The 18,405-nt window shown below is 41.2% G+C and overlaps 1 protein-coding gene across 4 annotated transcripts in view; it reads right to left on the bottom strand.

The window, feature by feature from the left end:
• Positions 1 to 4,905: 4,905 nt before the first annotated feature.
• The window catches only part of LOC147445206 (putative LRR receptor-like serine/threonine-protein kinase At1g56140), a 241,608-nt gene continuing 228,108 nt past the window's right edge, over positions 4,906 to 18,405 (bottom strand). For all 4 annotated transcript variants that reach the window (XM_086524760.1, XM_086524761.1, XM_086524762.1 and 1 more), the window contains exons 20-24: positions 9,387 to 9,505; positions 8,982 to 9,192; positions 5,982 to 6,216; positions 5,750 to 5,900; positions 4,906 to 5,446 (exon numbers count right to left, since the gene is read on the bottom strand). In XM_086524760.1, coding sequence (XP_086380886.1) covers positions 5,087 to 5,446; positions 5,750 to 5,900; positions 5,982 to 6,216; positions 8,982 to 9,192; positions 9,387 to 9,505 — 1,076 coding nt within the window. In that variant the 3' untranslated portion in view covers positions 4,906 to 5,086. The remainder of the gene's footprint in view (positions 5,447 to 5,749; positions 5,901 to 5,981; positions 6,217 to 8,981; positions 9,193 to 9,386; positions 9,506 to 18,405) is intronic.

The raw sequence follows: 18,405 nt of genomic DNA on the forward strand, positions 1-18,405 counted from the left end.
CCTTGCTAGCCACGCACGGGCGCTACTATAAAGTAAAGTATGTCGACGAAGTCGATTTTGGTACTGTGCAGGACACGGCGTTTCGACATCATCTTCAGATTCTTATACATTCGAAGTATAAGAATTTCTTTATGAAGTTCAGAGACCAGCTGTGCGATCATGCATGCTGCATCGAGGAACCGTTGTATGCTCGATTCCCAAATGCCCCAATGAGCGTTTTTCGGCACAGTGGTTGGAGGGCTACATTAAAAAGTTTTGAAAAAAAAGCAATCGAGCGTACAACATGCAACGGCCAACCAGGTTGTAAATCTAGATAGGAGCTACCACAAAGGCAACCTGGCAGATGTAGAGTGGGAGTGGGCCATTGAAGAAAAGGGTGAACAAGCTGCAATGGGCTCATCCTACAGACAACAGTGGGAAGTTCGGGCAAGACAAACTCCTACACACCATGGTTTGGGAGGCAAAGCAACTTGAAAGGATAAATATGTAAGTTTCTTCCTAAATTTGGCCCTAAACTGATTCAAAAAGGTTTTAAATTATGAATTTCTTTTGTTATTGCATCTTTAGGAAAATATCACTCTGAGTCGTCTGATCAGAGAGATGGTCAAGTATCGAGAGCATCACACAGAATTCAATACTTGGCGATGGTTATTGGAGAACCATCACATCTCTTGCGAACAGTTTGACTCAGCTATCGGATCTCTATAGGCGGTAAGTTTAAACAAATCATATTGTGTTAATGATTTTGAGTTGTTAGTTTATTTAATTTAGTTTTGGTTAATGTAGGATCAAGGTGAGCAAACATATGAACCAATGGACGATGAAGAGAACGAGGAGGAGGAGATTTTGGACCTTTTTTTAATTATTTTTCAATTGTAGTCCTCTTTAACAAGTGCAAATGTGACACAAAGAACTCTATGATCACATGTATATAATACGCAATTAGAATTTTGATCTCATTTGTAACTTTTTAAGAATCTTTTTAACTCTAATGTTTGTTTCTTTTTTACATTTTTCCAAAAAACAATTGTTGCTTTATATGTTTTATGCAGGTGAAAAATAAAAGCGCTCGATGGCCCAAATGAACAACTTCATTTTTGAAACGTCACCTGACGATAATATGAGCGGTAATAGTAGCGGCAATATATGCGGTAGTACTCACGACAATATATTCGCGTCTATTATCGCAGATATTGATGTTAAACCATTGTCGTGAAAATTCTTGCTCCTATTACCGCTCACACATTTTTCTCTCTCTCCGTTTCCATGTGTTATTTGGTAGTAATAAAAATGGTTCTCAATCTTTCCTCTTATAGTGTATCGTCAATTCCGCCTTTGATGCAATCAAGTATCTTTTCTCTCTCTCTCTCTCTCTCTCTCTCTCTCTCTCTCACGCACGCACACACACACACACACACACACACACACACACACACACACAAGGGATAGGAATTGCCTCTATACATATAAAGTGCAATTAATTTCTTAAGAGAAAAATTTTGAAAACCACTAAGAGATCAATAACTCGTGGATTAACAAGATAATTAATTGAATTAATTACATACTTTACTCTATTAGTATGACTTATGCTAGAGAAAAATGATTTCTCTCTCTACTTTAATGTCATTTATAATTTATTTTATTAACAAGATAATTAATTAATTTAATGACATATTTTAGTCTATTAGTATGAATTATGCTAGAGAGAACATAATTGCTGTCTCTATTTCAATATCATTCAAATTTTATTATTTATTCTAATAAAAAAGATAATTAAGCTGATCTCATTTACTAATATATGCATGATTAATCAAATTCAAATACATAATTATAATCTTCATAGTCTCATTATGCATCATTTATCCTCATTACATCAAGTTTATAAAGGACACATTAATAAGCATAATTAGTATTTTTCTTAAAACTAATAAAAAATTAAATTAAATTAAAAATTATATAAAAAAATTAAATTTATAATTGCACATAGATCTACAACAATGTTAGCTATAAAAGACGGATGCAACATTGAGAGAGAGAGAGAGAGAGAGAGAGAGAGAGAGAGAGAGAGAGAGAGAGAGGACTCTTTGAAGAGAAGAAAATGCTCAAAGGAGAATTAAGGAGAAGAGAAACACATTTATATGGACACAAAAGGTCTTTTGACTTTCTATCTTCATGCGTCTTTTGACTTTCCATCTTCATGTGTCTGTTGACTTTCCACATTCATATGTCTGTTGACTTTCCACTTTCATCTGTCTTTTCATTTCCTAAACTCACCCTTTACTTATGCACTTAATATGTTTTGAGAGAATTTTTATTTTTCTGAGATTGGGAAGACCTGATCATTCAATTAAGAATGTTGCACTTTCAAATTTTCATTTTAGTTAGTTACATACTTAATTTTTGGCCAATTGAAATTATGAAAAGAAACAACCAATAAAATTTAAACTAAATTATGTTTTCCTAAAATCATTTTTATCTTAGTTAACTATAGGTTGAATTGGCTAGTCTAATTTTTTCCGTTTATTATATTTACATTCATTTAGCTAGTCATAAAACTAAAATTATTGATTAATTAGCAATACAACATAGTTTTATGATAACCTAATTGTTACGATTTCTTATAACCTTAAAAGTACGTAAAATTTATCTCAATAACTATTAAGTTGATTTAATATTTATTTCTCTAAACCTAATGCTAAAGGTAGATATTTATAAATCGTTAAAAAAAACTATCTTTAAATATATAAATTATTTTTACAAAGTTTATCTCTTTACTAAAAAATTCAAAGACAATTAGGAGAATCTCTAATTATTGATTATGCTTATTATTATTAGCAAGATAGATTAATTTTGACTTAGTTTATACTAAAATTAAGTATAAAAATTATAATTTAGCTTTTTTAAAAAAAAAATTTACTAGAGATAGTTCTCTACTAGAGGCTCTTAAGATAATTGTATTAGCCATATATTAATTTAATTGATATTTATTTCTACTATTTTTCTTATCTTTAAACCTAAAATTATATATACCTTAACCAATAATAATTGAATAAAATTATGGCACGTGGACACTTAAATTAAAGTTGTTAAACCCTTAAAATGAAGGAAAAAAGGCTCAATGAATTACAATATCGAAAGTACTAATTGGATAACCTTAGTCTAGTATGTTAAAATAACACCAAAATGCGCACAAACTTTTAAGTACAAATGACAATGAAACGGACAGAAGTAATATTGGAGCTTTTCTAAAATGTGATGTTGCTTCGTCAATCAAGCAAATATAGACCATTGTAAAAATTAACAAGTGTAGATTTAAGTTATGCATGCAATTGCATATACAAGACTATTAAAATAAGCCAAAAACCTTTAAAGAAAACTCATAGACTAAAACCAAGGGGCTTATCTCCAAGAAACTAGATGTGTATAAAAAGTAGGAAAGAATGCTTTGATAAGATTGTTTTTCTTACAAAAGAATGTTTGTTCAAACCCTTATGGCAAGGTTTCCCTCAAGAATCTCTACTTAGTAACATTGACATTGAGTGGTAGTTGCTATGACATGAGATGTTGCTTAGCTTGGCATAACTTATGTTGCGAGAATAATATGTTTAAGTTGGCTCAGCTCAATATTGTGATTATGCCTGAGATGATACTTAGGTTGACATCGCTGCTGCTATGGTGAAAATATATAAGTGGACACAACGAGTTACTTGCTGAGCGATATGGGATGCTTAAGATGTAAAGAGTCTTTTTTATAATGTACATATAGGTCTATCCTAGTTGTGCAAATAGAGACTCTTAAGTGAAATCTAATCCAAGCATGTGTTGATTTAAAACGGTTTTCACCTATGTTTGGATATTGTTTGCAATACTACTTCAAAGGCCATTTTAGAGAATACATGCCATAAATTAATAAAAACATTTGTATCCATAAACAATGTAGTAGTAATTAGGTTAGTGTAGTGTGAAAAGTGAGAGAATGTTATCACAACGATATCATTCTATGGACGGGTGAAACCATTAAGTCATGTTAACTTTCTCATATTATTTTTCATTTGGTTAGATAGTTCTTGGCCTAAGGCTAAGGTAGGAATCAACAATTGTCTCTCTCAAACATGAGAGAAAAAGAGTTGGAGCTTGCCATCCTAAGGCTTTACTCTTAGGTAGGCTCAATTTAGGGTTATAATTGCTTGTGCTTACACTAGGGAAATGGAACCACTCATTTTCTAGTGGTTCATGCCCGAGGCTGCGGAGTAGTTAAGGCAATGTCCACTAGTTTTCTTAGCTTTAAACAAGGCTGGAGACCTATCAAAGGTTCCCCCCCGAGCTCGGGGCCTCACTCGAATTATGAGCATTCTATTCATAACCACAAACAACTTTTGTAAAAAAAAAACCCCTAGGTTCCAATCACAGTTAAAACCAATAATAAATTGTTTCATTCAGCTGAAGTGCCTCAAATATAGTCTTTACGATCTTGTAGACAACTACACATTCAAATAGGACTGTGTGGTCTTGTAGACATAAGTCACCAGCCATGGAGGTTTCTCCTGCTTCAAACAATGTAATTTGAAGTAAAAGTATAACCCAACAAAGATGGTTGTCTTGACTGGATTTGCACAACATTAGTATGCATTGATCACCTTCAAAAAAATTATGCACAATCCTTGTGTGAACACTCCTCTTTTTTGACCTGTTGGCTGCATTAAATCCTCAAAAGACCTTCACTACAATCTTCCTAGCGTTGAGCAGCTGTAGCAAGACAAAAAATCTAATCTAGTACATTCACCACGGCTTCTAATCACAATAGTGAGTCCAATTATGCTGTCACACTCTTGAAGAGGTTTCTTTTTGTCTCGCATGCCGCGTATCTTGGCATTCGTTGCACGAACATTTGCCAGCACCCCCACAGAGGCCAAACACAAGACTCCTTATATAATTTATGGCATCTTTGAAGGACATTTGCACATGTGAAATCATACAATTAGCGGTACAAAGTGAAAGAAGTTCATGGAATGGTAAAACTCAAATACTTACACAATAAGAACCTTTATCTTTCTTTGAACATGGGTTGCTACACAAAAGCCTCACTTTATCTAGCAGTCAATAATCCTGTGTACACAGAGCTCTGGGAGGATGCACTATGGCTTTGTGAAGAGGTGGTTTGTGCTGTAGTAGATGTAGACGCCGAAGAGCTGGACACGTCTTTAGATGCACTGGTGCCTCTCCTTGACTCTCCCCAGTAATTAGGCTTGGAAGGCAATTCAGAAACCTTAACATCTCCCAATAGCATCGAGATTGCACGAGTTATTGTGGGCCGTGTTTGAGCTTCTGGCAGCACGCACAGCAGCGCCACATGTATCGTTCGTATCATCTCATCTTCCTGGTATTCCTTTTTGAGCCTGGGATCAACGAGGTCCAGCAGGTGGCCTTGCCCACAAAGATTCCATGCCTGAACACATACACAACACAATCTATCACAACGGTGAATACAATTATCAATCAAGTTTGTGCAAGACGCAAATCTGTGAAATCCGGTCAGCAATGCATGCATATGTGGAGTTGGATCAAATGAAAGATGCATGTCTTCCTGGCAGAACACAAGACCTTGCTCCCACAAGGGAGAGCAAATGCTGGCCAGTATTGATCTCCTCAAAATATCTCAACAGTCATATAGCATACAAAGAGGACAGTCTTTTTGCTACTAAAAGACTTTGAAAATAATAGGATATGGTAAATAGGAGGCTATTCATACCCAATCAACAAGGAACTCTTGCTCTTCAGATGCTTTGATATTAATGTTCTTCCTTCCACTGACAATCTCAAGAACAAGAACACCAAAACTGTAGACATCAGCTTTTACTGTAAGCTTTCCTCGAAATGCATACTCTGGAGCCATGTAGCCCCTGCAAACAAGAATTGTTTTATGACTTGAAACAATAGGGTTCTATTGCGGTACGAAAGAATCATAGCCTCATTGATCTTACTGAGTTCCTGCGATCCTTGTTGTGACATGGCTTGTGTCCTCCACAAAAAGTCTAGCAAGTCCAAAATCAGCAATTTTTGGCCCGAGCTTCACATCAAGAAGAATATTGCTTGCCTTGATATCTCTATGAATTATTCGAGTTTGTGATTCCTCATGTAAATAAGCTAGACCACGAGCTATTCCCAGGATTATATTAAACCGAGTTGGCCACTCCAAAAAGATTGTTCCATGAGACTCTGAAATCAATGAGAACCCAGTAAAAACAGCATGAAGAAGGGCATTATTGATGGGTCTAATGCAGAACTCCTAGTCACTATTGCTTTGCTCAAGAGCATGAAACTTGCAAGAGAATATAGAAAACAACCACGCTTTGAGTGTGAAAATGATTAATGTGGCAAAAGATTAACTTCATTGGCCATTGGTGCAAGTAGATGTACCCCCACACATTGTTCTTTATTTCTTTATGATCTCAAGAGTTCAAGCGGGGTCATGAAGAAATTTTAGCCATAATAAACTCCTCCTAATTTGTCTGATAATCTGATCAAGTCTGACCAAGTGTAACCGCCGATGAGCCTTATGTAAAATTCCCTCAAATAACCAACAGACAAAGCAATATGTAACTCTAGTGTTGGAAAACTCTGTGCTGATGAAAAGGAAAATCTAAGGTGCTTAATAGAAGAGGTAGTGCAAGTTTCTGGGGGGTTTTAGAGAGAGATGGTGCCTATGCTCCTCCTCCTGCTTAGAAACCCTCAATAAAACATAAGTTGTTATAGTATGCAACATTGTGAGGTGAGCTCCTTTAATAAGTTGCAACCTATGATTCAAAGGCACCAAAGGACAATTGACAAAGGTCCAACTCTTGGCCCCTTTTCCAAAGGCTTGAATTTTCACAATGGCCTATATAAGTGGATAAGGGAGTGTGTGACCCACTACTCAATGTTTCTCTTCACAGAATTAAGAAACAAATGTCAACTATCTTTATAGTGGCCTACATATACATAAGACAAAAGTAAGCAGTTGACGCTCCTCTTACATTATTGACTTGCCATGTGGCAGTAATTGACAAGCTTTATCCAACGGTCCACAGTTGCTCCCAAGACGTCCCTGCTTTGGTAAGGCCTTACGTAGGCCAATAAGTAAAGGCATATCACCAATGAAAGATGGAAGTAGGAGATCGAGTCACAGGGGTGTGCAGTACAGCAAGTCTCCATGGAGTTCTTTTCTCTGCTGTAAGACCCTCTTCAGAGAGTAACCAAATTGTCCCACCCTTCCCTTGTATTTACACCGGTCTGCCATGTCCTTGCCAAAGTTCTTTGGTACGCACCAAAGACTTGCCTTAAAATTTCTAGTGTGCACCTCACACAACAAATGCATCACCTGATGATACTAGCCAATGCATTAAAATCTTTTTGAAGGACTTTTGAGTCCTAGACTCCAGGCTATTGTGGTAGTGCAAGGTACAAGACCCCTCCCAAACATGAAGAGCCAAGTTTCTGGCATCAAACTTGTATAAGTTGGCGCAGACCATACATACCTTTCACTCTCCATCACTACCATCTCCATACCGACAGCCGATATGCCCAATTCACATACGGCCTATTTTATAGAGGATCTTGCTGATGTCTATACCCACCATGTCTACGCCGGCATTTACAAGCTGAACCCCTAACCACTACTAGAGGCACAACTATCTTCCATACTACATCCTTCAGCCATTAGCAGCTCCCCAACCAAAACCAAACAAAGGCATTGCACCATCTAGGACTATGCCCCAAAACAGATGGTATGACAATGTGTGCGCAGAGCTATCTAGATGCCTATGAGAACAACGTGCATTGGAAGAGATTACAGAGCATTGGGCCCACCGAGAGATAAGGACCCTTAGCTGCTATAAACAGTGGGATTCAAGGAGGCCCAGGAGTAAGAAAGATGGCGGGACTGTGTAGAGAGGCTCTATCATGCCCCTAGGAAGCCTCCCAGAGGACAGCCACTCGAGCTCTAGCGAGATAAAATGCCGATTTCACGTTGTAGATCACAACTGGAAGTGGATGCCTTTAGGCAGGCTTGGGTGGCCTATCGCAGATGCATCTGCAGCACTTCTTTGATCTCCTGCACCTCAATCAAGGCTCTTTGCACTGCTAGACACAGCTCCTCCCTCATAACGGTGGTGGAGCTGCTTCTAATGGCCTATATCACCAACGGCGGGGATTGGGAGCTGCAGTCCAATGGCCATAATGGATGATATAAGGCATCTACGCCCTCTATGAGACCATGTGACTGGCCAATTCAAATGCCCTGGAGGTCTATCAGAGCCCATACCTAGCACCATATGTGCGAAACAAGGGTGACTGCCTCTAAGGACATGATAACAGCATAAGTTTGGGTTCACATAAGCTAGGATGGACTCCAATAGCTTGACCCCTTTTGTGGAGTGTGACACTCAAACTTTCTACATGCTTCCTAAATGTGGACTGCATTATGCATTATCAAAGCTACAACCAATTACCTGACTGACAGGCTGCAGTACCTGTGCACACATTCTGTATTATAACGGTTGACCACCACCACTAATTACCTGCATAGATAGGACGGAAGGGGCAAACACACATGTCGACACAGTGAAGAATATAACTGATACATTATTACCTGTAAAGAGTATCATCATCACCTGTATCAAACCCTCGTAAGCACAGTGGTGATTCTCTGGAAGTGTCATGTTCGTCTTACTCTTATGCTTTACCTAATCAAAGAATTATTTCAGCCTATCTTTCGTGTTTTTACGCAAAGAGATGCTTTTCCTGATTAAAGAGCTTTAAAATTCAGCCTATCTTTCATTTCTTTCCACCACAAAGCTTAAAAATGCACCTGGGCCATACGATGACTATTCACAGTGGAAAGAATAATGAAATATGACACGACTGCTGAACAGATTCTCCCCTTAATGCTAAAGCGACTATGCATAAAATGCTTGATAAAAACAGTATAGCTGCGCCTGTCTTACCAAAAAGAATCTTGTCTAAGCTTCTGTTTTCTAGATATTCGTATACTAAAACTGGTTGACCTCCATCCAAGCAGCAACCTTTCAGCTTTACTAGGTTCCTATGCTGAACCCCAGAAATCAAGGTCACTTCATTCATGAATTCTTCCTTGCCCTGGAGGGAGCCAGCAGCCAATTCTTTGATTGCAATACAAGAACCATCTTCCAGCAGTCCCTATTATTTCAAAAACGAAAGCACAGTTGTTGAAATGCACCCCAATAGCTTCGAAGAGAACAGTTGTTGAAATGCACCTCAATAGCTTAGACACAAACACTCAAAATGATTACGCACAAGCCTTGTGATGTAAACAAATGCTCTTCTATTGTAGATGATCAATTTAAGCAAAGTATCTTCAGAAACATACCTACCTTATAAACAGATCCAAATCCTCCTTGACCCAGCTTATTGTCAGGATGAAAGTTATTTGTGGCCTTTCGTATCTCATTGTATGAATACAGCATTGGTGCCCCTTCAAAGCTTATGTACTCTGTTATACACATGCAAAGTTTGTTCAGGCCATGCCCATATCTTCCCAATGTAAAAGACCAACAGCATCTTCTATGGAGGTATCCAAAACAATTCTTCATCAACAATTTAAATTCTCCTATAGAATTATGTGCTAAAACTAGTATTCAAAATGTGTGTGTACATGCACACGGTGTGTGTGTGTGTGTGTGTGTGTGGGGTGTGTGTGTGGTGTGAGAGCTGCGCGAAAGTTGCCCTGCGCGAAAGCTGCCCTGTGCGCCCTGTCTGGCTGCAACCTTAGCGCTAGTGGACTTCGGGCTGCGTGGCTTACGCGACTGTGGGACCTGCGTCCAAACAGCTTGCAAGTTTCTCAGCGCCTGCTATGCTGGATTTCTGCCTGCTGTTGCTGGTCCGCTTTGGCGAGTGTGTGTGTGTGTGTGTGCGTGCGCGCGTGTGTGTATGACGCTCGTGGGGGATTTGGGTGTGGTGAATCCTTCGGCCACTCGTCTGTCGCACGACTCTGCGCTACACAACATCTACCCTGTGCAGGCCCTTCACAGCGTGCCGGTGGTTGAAGTTTGATTTCGCCTACACGCGGTCCTTCCATCGTCTTGTTTGGGAGAGAGAGGTGTGAGTGTTTCTGTACAGCTTTTCTGTGTGTGTGTGTGTGTGTGTCTGTGTCTATGGCAGTCATATATCAAAAACCTCAAAAAAAAAAGAGTGTGTGTGTGTGTGAGCTTCACATGGATTCGACCGATCAGTGTATATATTAGCGTCGGAAAGCCATGGAAACTTCGGATATGGATGCTTTGAGACTTAACAAAGAATGTTTGCATGAGGATTCGAGGATGCACGTCAAGCCTGGGAAGGATCCGCTCCTGTCATAGAAGTGCGCATCCCTATACAGGAGCTTATCCTGTTGCTCAATATGCACTTAATGCGGTGATTCTTTTTTCCCGGGTAGAATGCCTACAGCTCAAGATGTAGGCCAATGGCTTGATTTTCTACTCAAACAGCAAGTAGTCCGAGGGGTTTACTTTGGCGCGTGAGGGTTCATCGTTCTACGAAGTCTTGGTGGCCAACATGAATGCTGGGGATGCTCTACTTGAAATGTCTCCTCTTTTTTTCAATACGCAGATGACTCATGTGCTTCCCTTGGCTTTTACCAAGGACTATCAGAGTCTCATTCGTCACAAGTGTCCCGTCTGGGTTGAGGTGGTCGACTTTCCTCACACTTGGCGTCATTTTCTCCCTTTGTTGGCTGCTCAGCTGGGCAAAGTCATTTGCCTCCTAAGCTGGATGCAAACACAAACCGTTTTTGTATTGGGACACGAATATCCCCACACCAGCAGGTATTTCGATCGATTCTGGGGATGTAGTGGTTGGAAAGCGTCCATTTAAGCTTAAATGGGACAAGTTTGCAAATTCTTGCTTCCACTGTGGCAAATTTGATCATATGCAGTCCGAATGTTCGGAACCAAGTCTGCAACCACCTCCTTCAACCGTCCCTGCTCCTCAATCTCACTCGCCTCCGAAATCTTCTACTGAGGTGCAAACCAAAGCAGCTTCAACCTCCTCTCCGACAGCTGGGGCGATTAAAGGCAAGGGGAAACACTTACAATTATCTGCACTTTCTGCTTCTCCAAATATTAAAGACCTTTAAAGGAAAAGAACAGGTTTCGACCTCTCAAACTTGGATAATGCCCAAGAAACCTGCCAAGCTGGTACAACTTGTGTTCCGGCATCTTCTCGTAATTATGTGCCTCCTTTGAAGAATGGTGCTCATAAAAAACTCCCTTGTAATGACAACACTTCTTTGGCTGAAGCTTGGGACAAGGTGGTTCGCTCTTACAAGGAAGTTGTTCTAGGAGAAGCTTCTTCATCGCAAGGTGCCTTTCCTTTCAATCATCCAGGTCTAGGTCTTGACCCACCTTCTCAGGCACCTACAGCTGGGGAGGATGTGTCGATGGTCACTGGAAGCTTCTCCTGTAACAACTTCCTTGTAAGAGCGAACCACCTTGTCCCAAGCTTCTTCCTCGCAAGGTGCCTTTCCTTTCAATCATCCAGGTCTAGGTCTTGACCCACCTTCTCAGGCACCTAAAGCTGGGGAGGATGTGTCGATGGGCACTGGTACTTGAGTTTTCTTCTCCCCCTTCTTTTCCTGTTTTCTCGCCCACTGTATATACCATATAGAATGCATAGTTCTTTGAATTGCATCTCCTATAATGTGCGTGGATTATGCAATCACGACAAGTGGCGGATTACCTGGCACTATGTACATACATGTAAAGCGGACATTGTGGTTCTTCAAGAGCATAACCAACACCAATTTGCAGGACAGACTTCTTACTTTGCGGGCTACTGGATAGCTTATGCAGGATCAGTTGGCCATTCTGGAGTGCTTATGCTTGTTCGACATGAACTCTTCCCGACCTTGGTTTTCGATGACCCGGCTGGGAGATGGATGGTCATTCAATGTATTGTTAATGGGGAAGTTTTTGAATTTGGAGGATTATATGCATACACGGCTTCTGAAGATAGGACACGATTATGGAGGGCTATCTCTTCTTATTGTTGGCGTTCCAATGCCTTTCTCTGCGGGGATTTTAATAATGCACCAAACCTTGTGGATAATACTACTGGCCATTCTCACATGCTTCATATGGAACGGAAATCATGGGATCAACTTATGTCGACCTATTGACCTGTAATGGGCTTGATTTGTGGCCCTTTTTGCATGAAACTGATCCAGGATTCACTTTTCAGCACAATGCTCAATCTATGTATCGCGCTCGGTTGGATCGCTGGTATCTTTTTCACACACAACAGTATAATGACTTTGTATGCGAGATGAGGATTGATTATGCTATGTGTCTCTCAGATCATTTTCGCGTATGCTTGAAACTTCGTTTTGGCTCTTTTGATGTCAATGATCGCCTACCCAAGAAGAGACTTTTGCATGTCAATAATGCTTATCTCAAGCATGAGCCTTTTCGCGCTATGATTGTGAATATCATCCCACCTTTGCTCTCCGAGATGTATGTTGATATGGACATAGCCTGGTTCCGTTTTGTTATGCGTGTTCAATCGATTATACAGGATTATGGCAAGGATTATTTGTCACAATTAAGGGAACATGTTAATCAGGCAAAGGATGCTTGTAGCCGATTAATGCACTTGGCTAATCATTCTTCTCTTACTGACGCTCAAATGACCGAGTTGTTTTTTGCTCGCCCTATGTTAAGGCACAATGATGAGAGGAAATTGGCCAAATGGCAAACTCGAGCTCGTCAACAAGCTTTTGCAGATAAAGGATGTGCTTCTAAACAATTCTTCCAGTATTTGCATCACTGGAGGCAGTCTCAAGCTATACGAAGAGTTAAATTACCGTCAGGGGAGTGGACCTCCACTCTCCAGAGCTAGCACTAGCCCTACACTCTCATTATGGCAAGATTTTTGAGGCCCCTTCTTCTCCCATGAGAGAAGCTCGCCAAGTGCGTCACATGTTTCTATCGCAGGTTACTCCCATTCTTTCGATGCGGCAGGCTCAAGACTTGGAAGTTGTTTTCACTGAGTCGGAATTGTATGCAAACTTTCTTGATTTGGGTCGATGGAGAGCTCCTAGTTTGGATGGTCTCTCTGTGGAATTTTTCTTGTCTTTCTGGGATTATTTGAAGTTGCCTCTATTGTTCATGATGAATACAGCTTGGAAACAACAGGAATTGCCCTCCTCTTGGAAAGAAGGTTTGCTCAAGCTGATACCTAAGCATGCATTGTGTGAAGAATTCTCACATTGGCGGCCTATTACACTCATGCCTGTGGTATATAAATTAATGGCAAAAATGCTTGCTAACCGACTCAAGTGCTTTCTGCATGAAGGCTTGCATCAATCTCAATACGGCTTTATTCTGCGACGTCAAATTACTGATAACCTCGCGAATGTCATCATTAGTATGGAATATGAAAAATATACTCGACAGGATGTCTTGGTCATGCAGGTTGACATTGAAAAGGCATTTGATACTGTTCTTTGGGATTACATTGCGTATACCATGTGACATTTGGGCTTTGGGCCTAGGCTATCCCGTGTCGTGCTTTTCTTGTATGCACACAGTACTTCTGCGGGCTTGCTGGATGGTTCTCTCACAGAATCTTGGCCTTTGGGACGGTAGGTAAGGCAGGGCTGCCCTCTGAGTGCTTTGCTTTAGGCGATCGCTACTCATCCCTTGTTTATGTATTTGGATTCATCGACTTCCACTGATAGGCTACATGGCCTGACTTTACCTTCTGGTCGGCAGTTTGTTGGTCAGGCTTATGCGGACGACTCTTTGTTCATGCCTCGTAATAACTATGATGATGTACAACAGATTATGCACACTCTTCACTTGTTTGGATTGGCAGCAGGTCTCAAAGTTAACTTTTGCAAATCCAAGCTATTGCCTCTAAAGAGTGTGACTGGCATAAGATATTGTGGCCTGGGGAGATTGTTCTCCACATGTTTTGGTTTGCCATTTGGGTTATCCGCTGGGTTGGAATTACCGGCTATGCAGAAATTGGATTGGGTGCTCCAACGGCATTCCAAGTTGAATTATTGGAAATTGTCCACGTGGCTAGTTCATGTGCGTCTCAGGATTGTCCAATGCATCCTTGTGGCTGATTTGCAGTTTTACTTGCCTTTGTTAATATGGCCTCGGTTGCGCTTGCAGTCCCTCATGTCCAATATTTTAGAGCATTTTTGGCGGACCTCGTCTAGCAAGAGGGGCCTTCGGCTTCTACCTATGGACAAGCTCTGTTCTCCCAAGCGGCTTGGAGGGTTAAATATTTTGGACTTGAGACGTCATCTTCTGGCTCGAAAAGCTATGTTGTTGCTAGTTTTGGTGGAGCAGCAGCAACCCTAGGCTCTCATGGTCACACATTTGTGTGCACACATTGTCACCCCTTCTTTTGGTCATTGGAAACCGACTTATTGGGATGTTGTTTTTGGGAAGCTTGAAGGACACATTCCTGGATGTCCCTTTACTTCTTCTTTGATTATTGATTGGAAGGTTGTCACTTCGCATTTGGCTTGGGATGGCCGACAATCCTTTGGGGGTAACTCTCTTCGCTTGGAGAGTCTGCATTTGCTTCGACTTTGGTTCGATGGTCTCCTCGCCAAGCGTATTTTCTTTGCCAAAAAGGAATCTGTCAGGTGCATTAGGTGATTGATGACTCGGGTTATGTTCTTTCTTTCGCTGATGCCGTCTCCCGCTTTCGGTTGGACCTTCACTATTCTCCTCTCTGGCGGGAGATTCAAAGGATGCTTGCTGCTCATTCACCCATTCCTCCTCTGAATGTGGACTCTCGCTTCTCTGATTGGAATCTGGCCACTTCTAGATTGGACTCCATCTCAGTTGCCAGTGTCTATGCCATCCTTCAGTCTGATGTATGGATTGTGCACCAGGGTAATCAGCTGTGGTCGCTTTCCAAGTCATCCTTGTGGTGGCAACACACATTATCTCGCATTTGGCAGAGTCATCTGCCTTTGAAGGAACGTGTTTTCTTGTGGCGGTGCTTGGTGGAAGCTCCACCTTTTTGGCAGTGTGTTGCATGCTCGGCATATTGCGCCTTCCCGCTGCCCCAAATGCCTTGAAGCTGAGGAGACCATGCCACACTTACTGTGGGGTTGTCGTCACTCCAGAGCCTTCATTCGGCAAGTGTCGACTGCTCTTCGGCTGCGTTTTCCTTCCGGCTCTTTTCACAGATGATTTTGGCTTTTTGGGGTGCTTCGGTCACCACAATCTCAGTTTGCAGTGTTCTTCACCTGGGTCAGATTTTGGACTGTGTGGGCCATCTGGCACCATAGGAACTCCTTAATGTTCCAAGGCACTTTTGTTGACCCCTTTTCCTATTTCAAATTATCTCTTGGTCAAGCGCTACATTTTGCCTATGAGGCTGGAGACATCACTCTTGATACCTACAGAATTTACTTTGATTGTTTCTAGCCTTCGGAGCCTCATAGTGCTCCGTGTTTTGTATCCCTTTCTTTTCGTGGGTTTTCCTCGCTTTGAGGTTTCCCACTTGTAAATTAATCAAAGCAGATTTACAAAAAAAAGTGTGTACAGGCACACACATCCAAATGTCTGCTCATGCGCATGTTCACCTATATATGTATGCTGAAAGTACTCTATGTAGGGTCAAGCTTTGCTGTGTTGTGTGCTGACGAAATAGGTATCTGTGGTCTTTCTAAGCCTCGAAACCATTCTGGAGCAGCCCAAATAGGAGATGCAAACATCAGCAATTGTGTGATTATGATATTGGAATGTCATCCCTCTGTGCAGGGCTCCTTAAAATGTGCCCCTTGACAGTCTCTCTCAAGGACAGCCAATCTTGAATGGCCTCTAGCAACTGAATTTTATATAGTCTGCTGATCATGCAGAACCTTCTGCTGCACTGATCATTGTCAGAACTAGGTTAACATAGACTACTTCCACACACACTCCCCCATGTACATTAAAAGATGAAAAGAAAATGGCCTAGGGTCCTTTGTTGGAATGCGTTTAGTGCAAAACTCTCTTAATGAATGCATGTACTATTATAATCGACATGCAATGTAAGTGCTAAAAATAAATCTGCCAAAGAGGAATCCCTGCCTCCTCTATTCAAAATCTGACACTCATCTATGTGCAGTTGAGAGAGAGAGAGAGAAATGAAATGAAATGTTGTATTAACATCTTCAAAAGGCCAAAATGACCTATGAGACCAAAAGGTTACATCCATGTGTGACTCTAGTACAATGTTTGGGAAACATTTAAATAAAAATAAATGAGGCTACCTAGAGTGGATAGGTATGTAAGCCTAACCTACATCCTCATCATCATCAACATCGCATAATGCATCATCTCAAAACATATGGGGAGGGGTACAATCATATGAGAGCTAACGAGACGTAGAATAGAGAAAGTATACAATGGTGATCATCCCATGAACTTTCTCATGGGTCTCTACAATATGGCCTCAATATACTCCATCGTCATCTCTCTAAAGGGTTGCTCGATGTCGCTCAATGATGCTCTGTAGCGTAGACCATGTCTACGATGTGAAGATCCTCGCATCCTCAAGCGTCGTGAGCAGCCAAACTGGATGGCTTGATCAAGAAGGATGCCCCCATGATGGTGTGACCCGGTAATCTATGGCCATCTAGAGTAGTCCCTCTGCTCTATAGGGAGGTTTCTTGATGTCACTCAATGACGCTCTTTGGCCTTTGATGTAGACCATGTCTACGATCTATGTACAAAGTTATGATTTCCCTTTGTATGGATCCTCTATGTGTAGGTCCTTAGCTCCTAAGGGTAGTCTCTCTGAGTTTACAGATCTCCAACACAAAAGACCTAGGCACCTATGATCATAGTAATCCGTGATGTGGGATAAGGGACCAAAACCCTCTCTAAATAATCAATGAAAATGCCCGAAAATCTCATAGTATGCTGTGCATTGGTAGATATAATGCTCCTTTGTCTCTAGCTCTCTCTGACCAACCTCGCATAATCTCTCCTCTTGGGGTATACCTTTGTATCAGCCGATCACTATCTCCAATTGGTGAAATGAGGTGCATAGCTGACCAATAACACATCTAATGCCATGAGATAGGCGAGTGTCCATATTCTTAGGGCGTGAGATAGACCCATCATCTGTCGTGTGGAGAAGAAGCCATCTTCGTTCCCAACTCATGTGACGGAGACAACCAAGTCCTAGTATCAAGCCTAATCTTCGTTTCCAACTCATGTGATGGAGACAACCAAGTCCTAGTATCAGGCCTAATCTTCATTCCCAACTCGTGTGACGGAGACAACCAAGTCCTAATGAGATCATGTCTGATAATCTTGCCTAATCTCTGAATGTGTGAGGTAAGGAAAAAGGGGCAGCCTATCCATACTTTATCCATGTAGCTCAAATCAAGATGATATCTATGCAAACCAACATGAAGTATCACCCTCATTGGTCAACTGTCGTGATGACTTAAACGCTAGTCGTGCAAATCTCTCGAGTGGGAGATCCCATATGCCATGAATGAAAGACACTAATCTAGCAAGAGCCTCCACTACAATTGGTGGTGCACTCATCTCAGCTTTGATACTCTCATGTGGCACTGAGGCTTTTGCCCGGGTTAGCCTAGAAATCGTGGATACAAGTGGTCTCTCCAAGAATCTCCATCCATCATATGTACGCCCTGATCTACTATGATGATCTAAGCTAGGCCCCCATATCTGCACTCCATAAAGCAAGGCAGAAGTGACCGAAGTGTCAAATAGCTACAACTTACCTACCGTGCGGCTCCTAATATTGCACCTGTGAACATATCCTCTCTAGTCCTCCTAACACTGCATAATCCCTTGTCAATCTCGCCTCTACAACACCTTTCATAGAGAAAGTATATCCGCTGAATACAACACCAAGATATGTATAGAAGTCTACATACTCCACTATCTCCTGACCCACTGTGTTGTAGTATTGAATACTATCACCTTGGTTTTGCCAAGGTTGATGGAGAGCCCACTATCATGTGAATAAGCATTTATAGTTTAGTAGGGCCTTGGGGGAGTTAGTTTGGTCAAAGAGATGTGCATCTTGGTACATTCCCTTGGCTTTTGTGGTGGATGATGATTGGGCCCCTCCTCCCTCTCTTACAGTATGGCTATGTAATAAATCTGCATCCTTTTTTGGGGTACTTCATCTGGAAATGTTAGGGTGGATGCGGATGATTTTGGAGGCATAGCCTAGGGGTTTCACAGTTCCTTGGCTTTTGTGAGCTGCTGCAAGAGCTTCTTATAGTGGATGCTTTATATCAATCAGATACGTAGCACTGGAGGTTGTGATTTTTGATACATTGCTTAAGGTGTCACTTGAGGTGAATAGAGCTTTGGGAAGATTTGTGTAGGCTTATCA

The sequence above is a fragment of the Adiantum capillus-veneris genome, chromosome 12, assembly GCF_014529385.1.
Source record: "Adiantum capillus-veneris isolate H3 chromosome 12, ASM1452938v2, whole genome shotgun sequence".
NCBI lineage: Eukaryota > Viridiplantae > Streptophyta > Polypodiopsida > Polypodiales > Pteridaceae > Adiantum > Adiantum capillus-veneris.